General features: G+C 32.0%; 1 protein-coding gene and 1 long non-coding RNA gene across 3 annotated transcripts; both read left to right on the top strand.

Moving 5' to 3' along the window:
- Positions 1-1,183: 1,183 nt before the first annotated feature.
- LOC105337209 (uncharacterized) lies at positions 1,184-19,173 on the top strand. 2 transcript variants are annotated; one of them, XM_066076739.1, is made up of 7 exons: positions 1,184-1,314; positions 4,658-5,136; positions 12,463-12,705; positions 13,035-13,158; positions 14,230-14,385; positions 17,333-17,560; positions 18,627-19,172. In XM_066076739.1, exons 1-6 carry the CDS (start codon positions 1,297-1,299, stop codon positions 17,528-17,530), a joined length of 1,218 nt encoding a protein of 405 aa, XP_065932811.1. In that variant the 5' UTR covers positions 1,184-1,296; the 3' UTR covers positions 17,531-17,560; positions 18,627-19,172. The 2 variants fall into 2 exon arrangements, with proteins under 2 accessions (XP_065932811.1, XP_065932807.1); XM_066076735.1 differs by lacking the exon at positions 1,184-1,314 and adding an exon at positions 2,325-2,411 and having other exon boundaries at positions 18,627-19,173.
- On the top strand, positions 6,635-11,758 carry LOC109618547 (uncharacterized). Its single transcript, XR_010711220.1, has 4 exons — positions 6,635-7,103; positions 9,950-10,215; positions 10,331-10,527; positions 10,735-11,758. It is a non-coding gene; the product is annotated as an uncharacterized lncRNA (long non-coding RNA).
- Positions 19,174-19,255: the final 82 nt, after the last annotated feature.

The raw sequence follows: 19,255 nt of genomic DNA, 5'->3' as shown, positions 1-19,255 counted from the left end.
CAAATAAAAGTTGTTATTTTTTTTTAGTGTTTGATGTTTCATTTTTTAAAATATTGTTATAATATCCAAAAATAATGTAGCATAAGGTTCCCTGAATGTTTTTTTTTTCAAATGTTAAATCGTTAATTTACCTTTTGAGATGAAAAAACATGTCTTAATGCGCTTTATTATTTAGCAATCACTATAAATAAAGCAATCTTAGTTGTTTTATTAAAATAGAACTGTCACGGTTTCAAAATTAACATTCCAACGTGCGAAGATTGTTTTTTTTTTCAAGCAGATGTCGTGAGCACAGATATCGGTTGGCAAAGTGTGTGTAATTTCCTTAATTTAGAGGGGAAAATATGTGAAGCAATTTTTACTTCAACTCTCCACATTATTTGACTAATCATGTTTTGTTCGAACATATAGTATTACCTTCTTTTTTATTTATTGTTCAACACCGGATTAGAGTGAAATTTTTGTATTGAAAACGACTATTTCCAAAGTAGTTGTTGATGCTATATTGGCAAATGTTGAAAGTGATGTGGACTGTCAAATGTTGGAGATCGCATATGGGCATCATATGTTTTAATTTGCAAGATTCTAGACAATTTTAAAAAAGGCAACTCGTCATGCATTTTGTCTTTGCACCAACTATAACACAATATTTACAATCACGTACATGTGTGTACAAAATGTATATACCTGTTTCTGGCGTATTTTTACAGTTAAATTAATTTTTAAAAATACCGTTGAAAATTACAGTGTATGCATGAACATATAAATCAACGCAAACATTTATTTCACTAGTCTGGTGAATCTATATCTGAAAACGATTTGACAGTCACATATATGATATTTATTTAATTTTACCACTGCAGAATGATTTAAAGGTCCATATATCTTTGTCATACATAATAAATATAATACGGCAATATGTATAGTTGATTAATCTTCCATCGTGTAATTTATCGCTCCTTCTGAGTTTAATATCTGTTTTGGATCCGTGTGTACGAAGCGTTCAGTGAACGATTTGACCTGACACCGATGATTGTAAAAATTGTTTCGTATTTCAGAACATTTGCTATTATTATACTTTTAAGAATATTTCTTGGTTATTGTACCAATAACTATGGAGGATGAATCATCATAATCACTTTTAAATTATTTAATTTTGAAGAAAAAAAATTACTTAATACGAAACTAATGCACGTTACTTGATGTCAGAGAGTTGGGGGAGAAGTCATCACTGACAGTAATTTTTTATCTATACCTTCGTCCACCTTGGAAATAAGACACGGATATTCAGCTTCAATGATCGCCGTTGGCTATGTAAGTATATGCATTGATGGTGTGGTCAAAAAGCTTAACGTAAATGTAGTAGATTGTAAACATAACGTTACATCATAACATGTTAGGAATATAGGACACCGTTTGAAATGTCTGTTGTGTAGCCAAACATAAAACTACTTACTATAGCTCGGAAATATATTCCATAAACTACTAACTAATCTAATGTTAATAAAAACGTTTACTGAATTCCAGAAAAATTGAAGAACCGAAAATGAAAGTTACTTTCACTTCACAACATCACGGTCAATTTGGCGCGAAAATGGCGACTTGAAGGGCGCGCTTGATTTAGCTTTATTGGGTGTACACCAGTGAACACCAATGTAAACATTTTGTATTGTATATCAAGTACACCTAAATGGTGTAGTGTACGTTGTACAGAGAAAAAGGAAATAAATGTGGATGCAGTTTTAATAGAGAATCTGATGTTCCATCTAATGTCCAACTCAACCTGTTCCTACAATTCCTGCTTAAAATTGGTTTTTTCATCTCTAATATTGACTTCATTTTTAAAGAAAAAAGACTTCATGCCTCGTTTATTGTAAAAGTTCTCTCCCTAGAATCCTTGACATGCCGATCATGTTCTATCTTTGATTTTGATCTCCATACTGGCAATGCTTGCTTTTTTTACCCTAGTACTTGCTCAAATGACTTTCCATCCCCGAAATTGAACTGTAATATGCCTTGACTACAGTGCACAAAAATAAATGTGTAATATCTTTACTTTAAATACTCACTAGATATTTCTTATGAAAACAAAACGATATTTTATTGAATGACAATTGACAAATGAAACTCTGTAACTTGAGATCTTTTGTATGATTTAGGGGGTGTTAGTCTAACCCTGTGACCAAATTACAATTGTTGTCACAGGATTAAATACTTTAGTTAATTATTCATTATAATTGCGTTTATTTATTTCAACATTTCAGGTTTTCATTTCCCATTGTTCATTTTTTCCCATTTACGCCGCTTCATTCATTCAAACAATCTTTCAGTACAGAGGTCACATGGTTACGTTTGGCGGGTGGATCCTGAAGTGAATGAATGGGTGTGTTAGACTGGTTTTTCGGGTTTGGGTGAGTGAGTGTGAAGAAGAACTTCAAAGTTACATGTAATAACAAAGGATTTTTCTTTAAGATATTTATGATTTAATGTCATAAATCACCTGCACCGATGCAATTTAAATAGATCATTTGCAATATTAGGATTTGCCTGTCATGTGATTAAAAAGTACATATTATGACATCACAAAAATTCATAAAATATAATGTTTAACATTGTTGTCAATGAATGTAAAGCCTGTCTCACACAGAACACACGGCTTATACGGTTGGCCACCCGTGTAAACCGTACATACAACCAAACCAACCGTGGCCTTATCTGACTTACACTCGGGCCATTCGAGTGTATCCGTGAAAGCCGTGTATGATTTTTTAAACTTTTAAAATACTGGCACGGGTGCCAAGTCCGTGTATGATCATATTAGCGATCGTACAAGACCGTGTGAGACCGTACAAGACCGTATATACAACCGCAAATGAAGTCCATTCCACGAGTGAGCTCAACCGTCTCAATATCATATATAAATCGTATGGAATCGTGTGAAACTGTTCCCAAGTCCTACATCCAACACCCGGATTAACACTCGAATGTCACACGATCACCGTATGATTCACACGAGTGTACACACGGTTTTATACGACCAATACGGTTTCATACGATCGCCATACAACCAATACGGTTCAAGTACGAATTATACACGGTCAAGTACGACCAGACACGGTCTCTACGTCTGTACAAAGCTTGTGTATGATCAGACAGCACTCGAGCACAACAGAAAACACAACTACCTGCTGACACCTTGAAATAACAGAGTACTTGCTACATAATGCCTCCAAAGAAGAAGGTCTCAAAAAGAATCCTCACCATGGAAGATTCTTGTCTCCCCTCGCGCCTTCTGGCCAAACTAATCTCAATGTTTATCAGTCTTATCATGATTTCTAATTCCCTTATTCTGTCATCTGCCATTTTTAATAACTTCTCTGTTGAAAATTCGAAAATTTATGAAGCCAAGCCATCAAAACGAGTCAATTTATATCAAAACATACACAAATGTGTGATAATTCGAGCATAACTCGAACAAAAGTAGGTTGGACCGTATGTAAACCCTGTAAATGTCCAGTTAATCGAGTAAAAGTAGTGTTTAACTGTACTAGGCCGTAACAGACCGTACTAGACCGTACTTAGAACCGTACAACAATCGTACAACAATCATATGTTAATCGTTTGCAAATCGTGTTCAAACCGTGACAAACCTTGCTTGACCGAGTATATCCGTGCTTTGTTCTTACATACTCGTGCTACATTCGAGTCTAAATCGTACCAACTCATCCCTAGGCACGGTTGGAGCTCAATACTCGTACCACTCAACCCGTGTAAAACCGAGTATACCGTATTGGAACCGTGTGCCCAACTGTGTTCTGTGTGAGACAGGCTTAACATAGATTTTAAGAAATACTCAAGGTCAAAGTATTTTTGCGATGATTCTAATAATATCATTTTTCAGCCATATTTTAGCATTTGGACGCCTTAACAAAAGTATTTATGTTTATCGTAGCATTATTTACCTAATATATACATAATACATTACAATATTGTTTACTCCATGTTTACATAATAACAGATTTTAAGGGGCCAAAAGTCCAAATTTGATCTTTAATATCACAAAATGGGAAAAAATATTTTGAAAAGCAATATTGAAGAAAAGATGCTCAAAATGATGTGCTTAACAATATATGCAAAATAAATTGTTACACAATCCCTAAAAGAAATAATAGGGTTCGTCCCTAAAACATTATTTTTCAGATATCATTAGAATGGTACATAATTTTTGAACACTTGGTGAACCGGCTTAATAGATATGATTGTTGATATATATATACACTAATGTGGTTCCTATGATATTGAATAATGATATAATTTCATCATATGCTATTGTACTGTATTATATGATACAGTATTATTATTGTACATATATTATAACTTTGTAATGTCCAAGATTTTGCTATACATTTAAACTTTGGTATCTCGAAACACTGATATCTCAAATACAATGGAATACGATGGATATGTCGAAGTGATTTTAATGTTTAAAACACTTTAACTTTAATTTATTTAACCTTGATATCTCGAATACTTTGATATTTCGAAGTTTTTAACCAGTCCCATCTAGTTTGAGATAACGAGGTTTGACTGTATTTGTGTTTGTACTAAACATCTAAGAGTTTTGCTTTATCTAACATTTGTGTGTAATTGTTTTAAGGGTGAAGAAAGTGAGACATCCGACTTGCAATGTTCAGCGAAGAGGAAATCAATTATGAGGTCATCTTCAGAAGAACAAATAGGCCTCAGCAATTCAGAGGAAGATGATGAAACAGGCAAAAGTTTTACAGAAAGAAGATTAACAGATGGGGGAACAGGAACTTTCCAGTATAGGGATTTAAAGAACGCAAACATTTTCTACAGTGAAAAACCTGACTCCATCGAGGAATTTATGCAGGATATTAAAGTTGACATTTTGAAGAATTTTCCAGAAATCCCAGATTTTGAAAGCAGTGTTAGAAAGTTAAGCAGTCGTACAAGAGATAATCTTTTGTTTTCGTTCGACTTGGATAATATCGTGAAACATTTGGATGACGGATACGCTCACAAGAACTATGTGGAAGTAGAATGGATGAAACAGATACGATCGGACTTTGTAAGGGCAGAGCAAGTGGACAAAGCTTTGAATCTCACTGATATGTAAGTGATCACATGTAATTAAGTCTCCCAAACAATGTTTTTAAGTCTACCAATTGGAAAATGTATTTTATGTAAGGCTTTTCAAAGTGAATTCTGAAAATTTTTGACTATATATACAGTCCTTGAAATGTTCTACTTTCCCATTTTTCTGTACACTTACATTGCGTTAAAAGTGCATTTACTTGCGCTCTCCTCTCTGCGCCGATTGCGCTCACTGTTCACAAAACGCTCACTGTGTGTTCACAAAGCGTTCAATTTGCACTCGTCATTCGTTCAGCGTTCACTTATCGTTCAGTCAGAGAATAAATGCAGCTAAAGCTAACACAATGAAAGGATAACTCCCGAAGCACTCCGAATATATCGTTCATCTTGCCTTCACGTAACTTTCACATATCATTCACTGTGCATTCAGTTTGCGCACTGCGTTTGCCCACCGTTCATAAGCGCTTACCAAATTTGTTTAGCGTGCGCTCATTGTTTGTTTAGGGTATGCTCACCATTCTTTCACCGTTCAAGTGGGAAAGTAGATCATTTCAGGGACTGTATCAGATACTAAATGAAACCATGGGGACTGTCAAAATAGATCATTATTAAAGAGATAGCCTTCCTGTGGCTTAAATACTCACTGTATTTGTAAAAATGTAAATGGTTAAATCATTTGGCAATGCTTGAAAATGTTGTTTTTTTATGGCCCTACCTTGTAAGTTTGGTGTTTTGATGTGACGTTAAGTGTAGAATTAGGTTTACCGGTAGGTGGCCTCAGAGTTAATGTAATTTAGTCTCCCAAACGAAGTTTTAAAGTCTCCCAATGGAATAATAAACTGAAACTGAAAGCATAAGCAGTTATCATTGTGTCCCTTCTTAATTAAGAGGTTTGTGATTGAGAAAAACTCTTTTAAAAATAAGAAGTAAGCAATTATTTGTAAAATAAAAATAAAGAAACAATCTGCTGAAGCTGGTATTAGAATGTTTAAGTTTAGAATAACATAACCCAAGAAAGAAAGGCCACAATAGTTACCTGTAGAATGAATCTATACCAGGGAAGAAAAATGATAGAAAAGATTTGATCTTATTTTCATAATTGTGACAAAAGCTATCTATAATGAACTATGAACCATTTTTAAGCGCTAAGCGCATGCGCAAGCGCTTATTAGGGTTTCTCAGATCTCATGATCCTTCCATGATCTTTCAATCAACGACATCTATCGGTAGTTTCAATCGTGGTTGCGTTCAATACTACAAATATCCAGACATAGTAAATATATTTGCTACAATCAAGTTTTTGTGAATTGAAGAGATTGGGTGCCGTTTAAGTTTCTATTCAAGTTAAAGTTAGAATTGTTTCGATAGAATATACATGTATGATAATAAGAGCAACGTTCGCCGAATTGTGTAGGACAAAATTACGATTAATATTAACTTTACAAGAGAAAACGTGTAACTTTTTATATACGCGCCCAATGATATAAAGTTTTAATTTAAGAAACGTTTATATGTTTGATACTGCACATGAAATAATTTTCAATTTTTTGTCATTTTCTCACTTAGCGGACACATTAGCAACTTAAGATTTAAAATTCGTGGATCTACCTTGAAATCGAACGCAACCTCGACAGCGACCTCTATCATGATGTAAACAAAGTGGGGTTCTATGATTAGTGTACAAGGTCTCATAAAATATCTCCGCGGTGAAATATAGTTCTAAAAAGAAGGTGTTTAAAGTTTTCATATTGTTGTTTAACTTTATTTCTTTTACACTTTTAATAATGAAATGCCAGATATAAACCATTTACCTCTTAATTACTGATATATTCGATTTATAAATGATGAGGTCAAACCCGCGGAATAATACAATATTTACTTCGAGAAGGCGAGAAAAATCTTAAACGTGGGCGAACCTGAGAGCTGTTTAAACAAGACGAAGACAATTAAAGTAGGCGGAGAAAGAATCATCAGACCGAGAAAAGGTAAATACAATCATATATCTGGCGGTAAATTTGATTGAAGATTACATACAGTGCAATTGCTTTAAACCATTGTCAAAAGTAGTACGTCGAAGCAGATCTATTCGTTATCATTTAGACACTAAAATAATATGAGAGTATTTGAATGAGAATTTTATTTACGATTGTTTATAATGATATATATTTGAGAACATTGAGAGACTTGAGAATCATGAGATACATGAGAGAATTCTGAAACTCCAATGAGAAATTTGACACGACTTAGAATTTTGACACACATTTGAGATTGATGACTATTTGAGAGATTTGATGATACCCTTGATGAGAGATTTTATGAGAATTATGAGATTAACATGAGAATTATGAAACTTCAATTAGAATTTTGACACGACTAAGAATTCTGAGACACGCATTTATGAACAATGAGTCAGTATAAAAATTGTGAATTGTGAGAAACATACTGGCGTGCGACCAGTTCTCGCCGAGTACCATTTCTCGCCAGTACATTGTGACGTCATTTTATCAACACATAAAATTATAGACGAAAAATGACGTCACAATGTACTGGCGAGAAATGGTACTCGGCGAGAACTGGTCGCACGCCAGTACAACTTGAATTTTTACAAAGACTCAAAATGTAGATCAATTATGCTTTACAACAATGTTGTCTTTATGAGAAGTGAGAACTTTGATTTTGTATAATTAATATTGACACTGTAGAACTTTTTTTGAAACCTTGTTTAGATAATTCTAAAAAGGTCCATTAGTTTTGAATTTTGATTACAAATTCAAAAAATATAAGATTTTTGTAGATGGTCTATAATTATTTTTTTTTTTTATAAATTAGAAATTGATACTAGTAATGTAGAGTTTTATGTGTACATTTGTTTCATCATTTGGCTAAATTATTCTAAATTTTTTAGGAATGACAGCTTAATCGATTATTTTAAAAAATATAACTGCGGGATATTATATGAAGCGTAATTTAATAATTGACATAAAATATTTGCCTGCCTGACGTTCAAGTTCCCTTCGTAGTCATGCCAAATGAATCCGATACAGTTGCAAGTATGCTCTACAGATCAGGACTAATTCTCTTATTTTGTGTCAACTTATTTATTGATTAGGATAATAATTTAATACCATTCGATAGTACACAGTTAAAGTATTGAAAGAAAATGGCTACAAATGATTCTCAGAAAAGAGTAGTTCAAGCTAATTTTAGTCAAGGGGATGTTTATTTCTCTAATGAATCCAGGGGTAAACAGTGTATGACAAACTGTGTTGTCTTCATAATGCAAAGTTGTTTGAAAAGCTTTGAAGATATTGACAGAAACGATTTGAATTTTACATTAGTGAAAGGTGATATTTTGTATAAAAAGATGTGTCAATATGGTTTTCTTCGACCAAATCAAGAACTTTTACAGTTTTCAGATTTACCAAAGTTTGTCAATTTCAAATTGGACTCCTGTCTTAGAAATTACAAGAAATTTTAATGTAGGCATGTTTCGCTCTGCATATGTGGTCAGAAGACAGTTTCCTTTGCGTTTAGCCTGTGCTAAAACCATACACAAATGTCAGGGGTCAACCATGAATAAAGCCGTTTTGCATTTTGGAAAAAGGAAGCAAGAACACATGCATTATGTAGGTTTAAGCCGAGTTAGAAAATTAGAAGATGTGTTTTTATTAGAACTAAATGAAAGTAAGATTTCTGTATCAAAGAGTGTTGCTGATGAAATGGATCGTTTGTACTCGGAGGCTACTCTACACTCATGTTTGCCACTTTTACAAAATCTGAACGAGGATTTAAAACTACTGTATCATAATTGCAGATCACTGCATTTGCATATCAATGATATGAAGTTGGAGAAAAACTTGATATCAGCTGATATCATTGCTATAGCCGAAAGCAGACTAAAACCATCAGATGATGCTACATGTTATGAATTACAAGGATATAGCACCTTTAGATTTGATGATGAGAAATACATAAGTGGAAGGCCATATCACGGAATAGTTATTTATTCAAAGATCCCTTTCCAGAATATAAGAAGACTCCATATTATGGCAACTGAAACAGTGCTTTGTCATATAATTCACCGGGAAAGAATATTGCAACTTGTCTTCTTTTATTGCTCTCCTCAAAAAGCTTCACAGGGGTATTTGTGTCAGTACCTTCAGAATTTGTTTGAATTGCTTGGAACAGAACATCATTTTGTTATTATGGAGGTTGCAAATGTTGACTTTTTTACACAGACTTGTTTATCAGACTTTCTCATAGACCATAAAGTAAGCCAGATTGTTCACTCTTTTACAAGTGATTATGACTCATGTTTGGACCACATTTATACCAATATGATGTGTCCTTCTCAAATATCAAGTGCAACATTGGAGTCATATTACTCTGACCACAAGCCAATTGTGGCTTATTTGCCATATCATGATGATCATACTGATGAACTTGAATAAAAACAAAAACAAAAAACCTTGAAATTATCATGATGATATTTAAGCATTTTTTCAGTTGTCAATGTAACATAAACTCAGTTGTCAATATAACATTCCTCTTAGGGTTTAGAAATAATTTTTCATACCGAATCAGACTTGAACTTGACATAAATTTAAATTTCAGTTATTCCATTAATATGAAAAATCTGAGTTACAATCAGGTGTATATTAGTTAATTCGAAAAAATATACATTTGCAAAAGAAACACTTTATTCCCTGTTAATTTTGTGAGATAAACTGTATTATCAATATAATATTTTTTGTGCCATCAAAAGCTATTCTCTATCTCTTCTGACTTTGTTTCAAAGTTGAACAGTGACAATATTGTTATTTCTTTGTAGAATGTCATTCAAAAGCATTCTTGACCTCAAGGAGGAAAAAACCTCGAGCTATACCATACTCGAATGGTATAACTGTCAAAGTGTTTACAAAAGGAACACATCGCCAAAAACAACAAGAATGGGTGAAGGCAAGAATAGATGTACCAAATGCCATAGAGGAATCTGCAGTTTAAATGATCATGCCCACATCACCAACAAAGAAGGTTTCTGAAACAATGACTTCTCCATGGAGATCCATTTTCTCTGTTAAGAGACAAATAATCAAAGTAAGACTATAGTAAAATCTCAATCTTTGACATTGATAGTAGAAAACAACATACATTTACAACATGTTGGTATTTTATTCATGTACATCTGAATTTCTCCATTTGTTTATTTTAGAATGAAGCCTCAAAAACTGTTACGGTTAATGGAACAACACATTTATTAGATCAATAACTCTTCAAGAAGATAACCCATGTACATTGATGTCACTCTTTAGACAGAACTTGCAGAACAAGAACAACAGATAGGGAATTCAAATCAAAATCTCCCATTGTCTGTTGAATGAGTTGCAAGATATGGAACTCTTAATTCAAGTAGGAACACTATTGTTTAGGTCAATTATTTGTTCATTGACTACATGAATGTATATATGTATTGCAAATTACAACAATATTATAACTGTCATTTTCAAATTTAAATTGTTTTTGTCACACTTAACTACCATATTTTTAAAAGTATACTGATAAAGAAAGTCAATCTGACATTTTTTAATATATATTTGCAATTTTCTTTCTTTGCAGAAAATACAGCCACTTCAAATTCAAATTAGTGGACACATGGAAGCACTTAGGTCTACAATTGCAATAGGGCCATTAAAGAACAATCACTGGATTCAAACTACAGGGACATTACATTTCAACTATAATCAGTAATGAAACAACATTATCAGAAAGTGACAACCATGCCTCCAGTCTCTCCTTCAATGAACCAAAAGATTATCTCTTGGAGTAAAATCCCAATTAACATTATTACCACACAACAAGGATCTGAAATTCTCAGTCTGAACATTGCATTTACTGACAACAACCACAACACCAATCTCAAATGAGAAGGAGATGGATTTCATACTGTAATTTCCGCTCTATTTATCAACTCAAAAAATTTTGTATACTTCTGAAAATTAATTATTCCCAATAATTATGTAAAATTCTGAGGAAAAAAAATGTTTTCGAAGTATACACTCTCCCTCCTTTTTATATATGGTTATAACAAATATCATTCCAATTTTTAGAAAAAAACTTTTATTTTTTTTATTTTTATCGTAAAGGATTTAAACAAAAATATATTCAAAATGTGAAAGAACATTTAAGCTTTTGTTGTGCAGCAATATTGCTTGTTGTGTGTACATGTATATTATATGAATTTTGCAAACATTTTCCATTTGTTACGAATTAAGACATGGTTAAACCTTATCTGCAATTTTTTGATACACTTGGTTGTCCATTATTGTTATTGATGAACAATTTTGTGACATGATTACTATTAAAGAAGTATTGTTATGGTTATTAACATCTTGCAGATTGGATTGTGCTTGTATTTAATTCATACCTGATGTACATGTGTTGGTTTTTAGTTTGTTTTGTTTTTTTATCTTATTACATGTTGAAACCAATCTCCAGCACCATTAAATTTCATATTTAATTTTCTAGGCCAGCAAACAGATTTTTGTAATATCTATCACACTTAACTACATTTTTTTATTGAAGAAAATATGTTTTCCTTCATCCTAAAGAACCTCTACTTGTTTATTTTTTTCCATTTCTTTTTTCAGTGTCAAATAATGTTTTACATTACCATTGTAAGCATTTCTAACTTTGTATTCATTGTGAAATTCTTTGCAATAAAACTTGTTAAATCTCTTAAATTTCTTTCCACTTTTACCTCTACAAATAACTTAAGACCTGCATGCATTGTGCAACTTACTCTTAATTCCCTTTACAATTTAAATTAAGATATAAACGAAATTATAAATGCATGGCTAATAAAATGAATATAAATGTTTTCACCTGCACAAAACATCAATGTTAATCTGAGATAACCTAGAACATTGTTTATGAAACCAAAAATTACCTTTTTGCAAATATTTCAAAAATTGAAACCTTTCATTTTCCAGTAAACATGGTAAGGCTGTCATATCCAACAAAAAATGGTACACCTTCATTCTTTGACATACTTTATAGATTTTCTCTTTCCTTTAATTGTTGTTCAACAGCGTAGAAAATGTGGTACAGCAATAACTAAAAATTTGCAGGTTGTGAGTTTGAATCCCGCTGGGACTTTCATTGTATAAATTTTTGCCTTATCCCATTTCTTTTTCAAATAGTGTTCATTTTCAAAATTCTAAAACAGAGAAAGTATATCTCATATACATTGCTTATTATTAGATTTAACAGATGTTCCTTAATACAGTAACAAACAGCGAATGCTTAGCGCTTCTCAGTACTTTCAGTACTTTGATTTCTGTAAAGGTTTGACAGAAATTGGTTCTCTGCTGTGAAGAATTTTCTAATATCAACAATGTCATTAATCACAACTATTCTGAATCCACCTGATGATGGACAATCTTTACACAAATATAAGAAAGCGAGGAAAAAAAGGAAAAACAAAGGAAGAAAACTTGCAGAAAGTGCTAAGAGAGGACGACAACCTTTACAGAGTGTTTACAATCATTATTATACTAGGATAGGAGAACTTTTCTTTCTGAAACAAAGGTATTTATGCATAAATAAATTTGTATTATATGCCGTATATCCGTTTTTTCTCAAATGTCACAAAATTAGCAAAAATGGGGAAAATGTGTAGCATTTTTAATTTGCACTATTCATTTTTTGCGATTAAAAAAAATTCTTAATAATTTCTGCATAGTAAAAAATTTGTGATTAGAAAGACATCACGAAAAAAAAGTGAAAATTAGATCATCGCCAAAAATACCAGATATACGGTATCTATGTTGTCTTGAATTAACTATTTTTAGAATTTGAATAATATTGGAGACTTATTGTGGTATGCTGTGCAAATCTTGATAATCCTTTTTTTTCAGAGCTGTGGTCAACAGAACCTTTATTTTTGGTGATAAGATAGTGAGTAGCGTTCCAGATTTAGCCTACGGATTTGCTTCAAGACCAGTTGCTGTGCAGAAAAATGTCCTGTTGTCTGTAGTTGAGGTAATCAATTTCTAGATATGGCCAGGAATTTTACCCATATCATTTGCACATCTTTTTTCAAAGTGCATAAATACCAACCACATTAATGCACTTTGAAAAAAAAAGTATTTTGAATGGGTTTCTCTGAGGGAAAATGCAGAGTCTTTGATATCAGCTGGTTCCTCTATAGGCAGAACTGGTGAATATTTCAAATGTCCAGTAATTTTTCTTATTTATCATTTAAAATGACTGTTAATATAAAAAACGACTTAATCAAGATTTTAATCTCTATACAAGCAGGATATAAATCTTAGCAACACCTTCAGTTTGATTTAACAAAGCGATTCGCGCTCAAAAAGATACAAGTACTTATGATGTGTCAAACAGCTGTTTACCAACAGCTATGATTTCCAATTTTAAATAATGATTGATGAGGTTCAACTATGTTTTAATTTCATTAATAAGAAATGATAACAAATTGAAAACCTAAATTTTTTGGGGGGGGGGAGGGGGGGGGAGGGGGGGGGGTAAAAAAATCTATCCTGATTTATGTTTAATCATTAAATGCGACCATATACTCAATAAACTACATGTCTTTTGCTAACATTGGGAAGTGTTCGCCAGTAAATTTCAACTTTTTTTTTTACGAGAAATGTAATTAATATAAATTTTTGTCATTTTTAAGATGTCGAGCTATACTTAACTGTCTTCTAGCAATTGTCGTGTCTAGCATTTGTCAAATTTACTCTTCTGCCCTGCTATTTTGATGCTTTTAAGAAATAAGACAAGTTCCTTAAAGTATCATTTTAATGAAAGAATTTAATGCCCCTGCCATAAAATTGCTGGGACATATAATGTTACACCAGTCCATCATTCTGTTTTTTTTCAATCCGGGATCATCATTCACTTTCTGATCATTATCTCGACAACTGTTGCACACACTCAACTCAAATTTGATACATGGATGTGTGTTATGAATATACAGACAGAGTTCAAATTTGGTTCTGGTTCTTTTGAAGATTTGGCAAAGTATGGTAATTAGTTTCATTAGAGTATATTGTTTAAAATTTATTATCATTGTCATATCAATAGGTGGAAGGTAAACCAGTTAACAATGATATGTCTGAATGTTTGGAGGATCAACTGGACTCTGATGTTCTTGGGCGAGTTGGATCCGAGCTCTTTGCAGTAGTGCCCCACTCTGTAATGTTTCCTAATTCCCTGGGAATGATATGTATGGGAACCAAAGTAAGTGTCAGATACTTTAACTTTAGGTCATTCACTTGTTTACTGTCATTTATTTACATTTTCATTTTCTGTAAGATAGTGTCTGAACAATAACACAGACTTTAGATGGTATCACAAATAGATAGTATATAACCTAGTTCAATCCTACCCAAAAATTTTGACCATGACCAATATTTTTTTTCAAGGTCAATTTAAAAAAAAATTTCCAGTAAGCTCCTGAACAATAGTAAGAATACACTGAGATGTCTTATTATACAAATATTGACTGGGGTTGAGGGCAACATTGAATATATTAGCCCCTGAGGGACGAAATATTGCCCCACGAGAAGCGAAGGGCAATGCATTCCTCCGAAGGGGGCTAATATAATCAATGTTGCCCGAAAACTCTGTCAACATTTGTTTTGTTATATGAAGGAACAAACCAAAAATCAAGAAAGGATTTGAAAACAGATCGTAGTAATTTTCTCGGCTCAACATAGAATTCACTGATTTAATTTTACACAAAGTTCATTTCCAAAATATTGCCAGCATCAAAAGGTCACTGGTGATATTCCACCGTCTGTAGGAAGTAATCTAAAGATGTTTTACCTGATTTTACTTCACAATATTTACATTTTCCGGTGTCTTTGCCTGTGATAACACTACGTATCGATTTTGTACTAGTATATAACTCATAAAGCCAAATTGAGGCACCAGCTGGGTTTGCGTGTTTATATTTAAATATTTAATTTTACGATGGTTTAAAATGATATAAATATAAGTAATAAGGAATCATTGTTTGAATATTATGAGGTGATAATTTCGGTCGGGGCGTGATCAAATCTATCATAAAGCACTTCGGGCTTTATTGCGCATCACATCGCGCATCCGTTGCTTACTTGCCTAACTGATTGCCTATTATGACATCACCCTGTTATTGAGTTGCGAGATTTATTAACTTCACCAGTTACAAATCAACAAATCAGAGGCGATTATTAGAAATAGTGGTAATGTTCTCTAGATATTATTCCCAGCTGGTCAATATAAAAAAAAAATGACTGGTCAATATTTCTCGGACGTGCTAATATTACAATTATTGACTATTTGTCTATATAGAGTTATATAGTGAGAATATACTACTGAACATAACAATGTTAAATATTTGACCTTGACTCTTTTCTTTCCTCAAGGTGAAATTAAAAAAAGAGAATTTTTATTTTGCCCAGACTGAATAAACATTGACAAAATCTGATTGATTGATATAGTTTATAATCTGTTCTATGGCCCTCAACATTAGCAACACAATTGACAATGAATAGAGCCTGTTTGGGAGGGTAGCAGTTTAAATTGACACCAAGAGGAAACCATTGACAATTGATGTGAAGCAGAATTTGACAATGGTTTATGAGGGGTGTCAACTTTAAGTGTTACCTTCCCAAACAGGCACTATTTATTTTATTGTACTGAATATCTTAATTTAAGAGAAAATTTAACTGATTTAACGTGAATTCTACTGCAAACGGGATGTCTATTTCAAATGTAACTCTCCCTAACAGGCACTATTTTAATAATATAATATTAATACACTTCGATTAAATGTTGTCAATTTTTTTAACCTGGATATTTTTAGGTCATTCAGATGACCTATTGTGTCAGTCAACAATTTTACATTTTAACTTCTAGGCCAGTTGTTACAGTTTTTGGTGATAAGCATTTGTATGGTAAAAATGATCTACATTGTGAAATTCATGGCTTTACCACTACAATGCAGAGCCAAATATGCAAAAAAGGCCTAACAAAATTTTTTTCTTTACTCCCACACATTTAGAAAAAACCAAATCCATAGTTATGATGTGTATAAAGCCCTCTACCAAAATTATGAAATTCATAGCCCTGTCTAATGGGTTTAGATCATAATGCGGGGCCAATATGTTCATATATTAAACATTTAACCTCCTTCTTTACTTCTATATACATTTGAAAATAATTCAATGCAAGGTTATGGTTGGGTTCGAGGCATGATCAAGCAATTTTCGACTAGAGTTATGCCCATTAGACCAGACAAAATTTCAGTTATTTGCTGTTTTTGTTTTTTTTCTTCACAGAGGTTGCACATACTGAAATAAAATTTATTAAACAGATTTATTATATTATCATTATAAGAATATCTAGGTCATATTATACTTTGAGTAGGAATGAAAAGTCTTTTACAGAGTCATGAGTGATGCCCCTTGGACTAAGAAATTGAAAAATCCCAAATATTTATGTTTTGTTCATTATATCTGCTAAGGTTGAACAAAATATTAGTGATACATGTATATTATGAAAAAGTTTTTTTTTTCAAAGGTCTGATGTAGACATTTCAATGTATAATGCTCTTAATAAGCGATAATAAAGGCTTGTGTATAACAGCCTGTGTCAAAGGGAGGGGGAATAAGTGTTTCACAAATATTTCTAGTATATTTAGTCATGCCTTTTTTAAAGAAAGGTTGATATATGTTTTCATTGCCTATTTTTTTTTTATTAGTTATTTAGTCTGATTATAATTACCCCCTTTTCCTTACAATTTTCAGGGTCTGACAGGTATTGATAAGAGATTATCTTTACACAACTTTTAGATTTGAACAGGCTGTTAGTTATTATGCTTTTATCAAGTGTGAACTAGTTTACATCAACATGTTAATGATGAAAATCATTTATCAAGTTTGTACAATTATCCTGAGGAATATTTAGTCTTTTTTAATCACAAATTATAGGTGTATCACATCTTATGTGTATGAAACACCCATCTTGGGGTTTATTTTGTAAAAAAAAAAAATAATAACACTGTGGGCATTTGAATACATCATATAGTCCATTTTTGTAAAATTGTGAATGAAAAGTTAATGACATTCAGTTTTCTAAAGGCATAGGAATTTGAGATTTTTCTCACCATATTTTTGTATATTTTTGTTTGTTTTTGTTTTAGATTATATTTGTATATCTGAAAATTAAAAGAGAACCTGGTGAGCTCCTGATTTTGCCACTCAAAAGTAAAGGAATTATTCAGTATACCAGACCTTTTGACATATTGAAGGCACAGGATAGAGGATATGTCTGTGAAATTCTGTATTGGCTTGGTTGTGTACAAAATCATTGTGATAGAGAATTGCTGTTGACCACATGATTATGTGCACAGTTAAAATTAAAGAAAGAAGTAAGTATAGTTTAATTTGTTTTCTTATTATGATATATATAAAAATAATATAATAAATAAATATATATATATTATAATAATGCTTTCTTTGGTGATTCATGTGGGGTATATAGGTTGCAACATTGCAGAAAAATACATCATCATGATCTATGATTTCTCTTAGTTGCTGAAGGTTTCGACCAATCAAAAAGGGGCATGTATAGATTTCAGTCCTATCAGTTTGTATGGAGTTATGAATTGCAACTAAGAAATAGAGTAAATCAACCACTTGTTGGATGTAAATATATGAATGCATATGTTTATTATTCCAAACCACACTACTTTATACAATAGTTTAATTAAGTTCATTAGCTTTAATGTTCATTTATTGTATGATAATGTGGTCTCAATCTTCAAAAAAAAACCAACAACTCCCATCAAAATATTTACAGCATGTGAAAGCACGTTGACTTTCAGGAGCTTCAGGCCTTTGATTATTACTTTTGATGTGTTCAGACTGAGATTAGAAATGTCGGTTTATAGTTGATGCATCTTAGATCTTAGGATATATTGTCCAAAAATATAGGTTTCTTTTTAAATATTGTTTTTATGTTTATTCAAAATTTTGAAATAGAAGAATTTTTAATCTATAAATTTTGAAAAAGAAACAAAAACTACTGTTAAGGTGAGTGATGTGGCCTATAGGCCTCCTGTTAATTTTTTTATTGGCATGCAATTATTGTACATTTATTTTATATATTTCATTTTTAATGACTTTTGTCAAGAATATTCATATCTTACTGAAAATGAGGCTAAGGTTTGTATCGCAAAACACAACCGTGGCTGTAGAAATAAAAGCATCACGATATTGATATGAACATGTGTCCATTCTAACATTCAGATTTGCATTTCACCCAATATGCCGCCATTATCGTTTATGCTCTTAACTGACTTCAGCCTAGTTTTGGATTTTGATGCGGCTTATGAATATTCTTTGAGAATGGAGTATATCATTGATGGAAGCTAACTTGGTCAGACTTGGGCTTTATAAGTTTAGTTATATGCATTTTTTTTTCATTTTTTTCAGTGAGTTTTGAAGACAAGTTTCTGAAGATTTGTAAGACTGGACTAAGCAAAATGCCAATCAATATCGGAATTTTCTTTAAGGATGTTGAACATATCAATTGGATATTATTGGGTAGCCTGTATGAATAACCTTTTTTGTTTTGTTAAATGCAACATTTTGAAAGAAATATTGTAAAATTGTTTAAACAGCCCTTAAGCCATTTATTTTTCACTTTGCATGTCATAGAATTATTTGAAGAATAATTAAACTTTGCTGTTATGGTGTTTCCGAAATTTTCTTTGGTAATATTGCGAATTCCCTATGCTTTGGCACACATCTAGTAAATTTCTTTAAAATGTAAAATACATTCAGTGTTTTATCAATGTCAATTTTGTTCATGAATATTTATTCTGTTTGGAACATGACGTTGAACTTCACAAGTTTCTCAAATGGGTGCATCTGATAATTAATCAATATTATTAAGTAACTTTCAGAGTTATTTTTTAAAAATTTTATATCAAATAAAATATGAATACTGATCAACCATTTATTGTTTTGTTATTTAAAACAAATCATATGGGTATTTTTTAAAAAATAGTATTACAATGTTACTAGATTTCACCCGGTCACGTCACTTTTTCATTATCTGT

This window comes from Magallana gigas, chromosome 1, assembly GCF_963853765.1.
Source record: "Magallana gigas chromosome 1, xbMagGiga1.1, whole genome shotgun sequence".
NCBI lineage: Eukaryota > Metazoa > Mollusca > Bivalvia > Ostreida > Ostreidae > Magallana > Magallana gigas.
This window is presented reverse-complemented; position numbering and strand designations above follow the sequence as displayed.

Bases quoted from the DNA above. Each gene is read 5' to 3' on its own strand.
- LOC105337209 (XM_066076735.1), top strand. From the start codon at position 2,376: ATGAATGGGTGTGTTAGACTGGTTTTTCGGGTTTGG. The intron at 2,412-4,657 runs GTGAGTGAGTGT...AATTGTTTTAAG, and splicing joins GACTGGTTTTTCGGGTTTGG to GGTGAAGAAAGTGAGACATC. The intron at 13,159-14,229 runs GTAATCAATTTC...TCATATCAATAG, and splicing joins TCCTGTTGTCTGTAGTTGAG to GTGGAAGGTAAACCAGTTAA.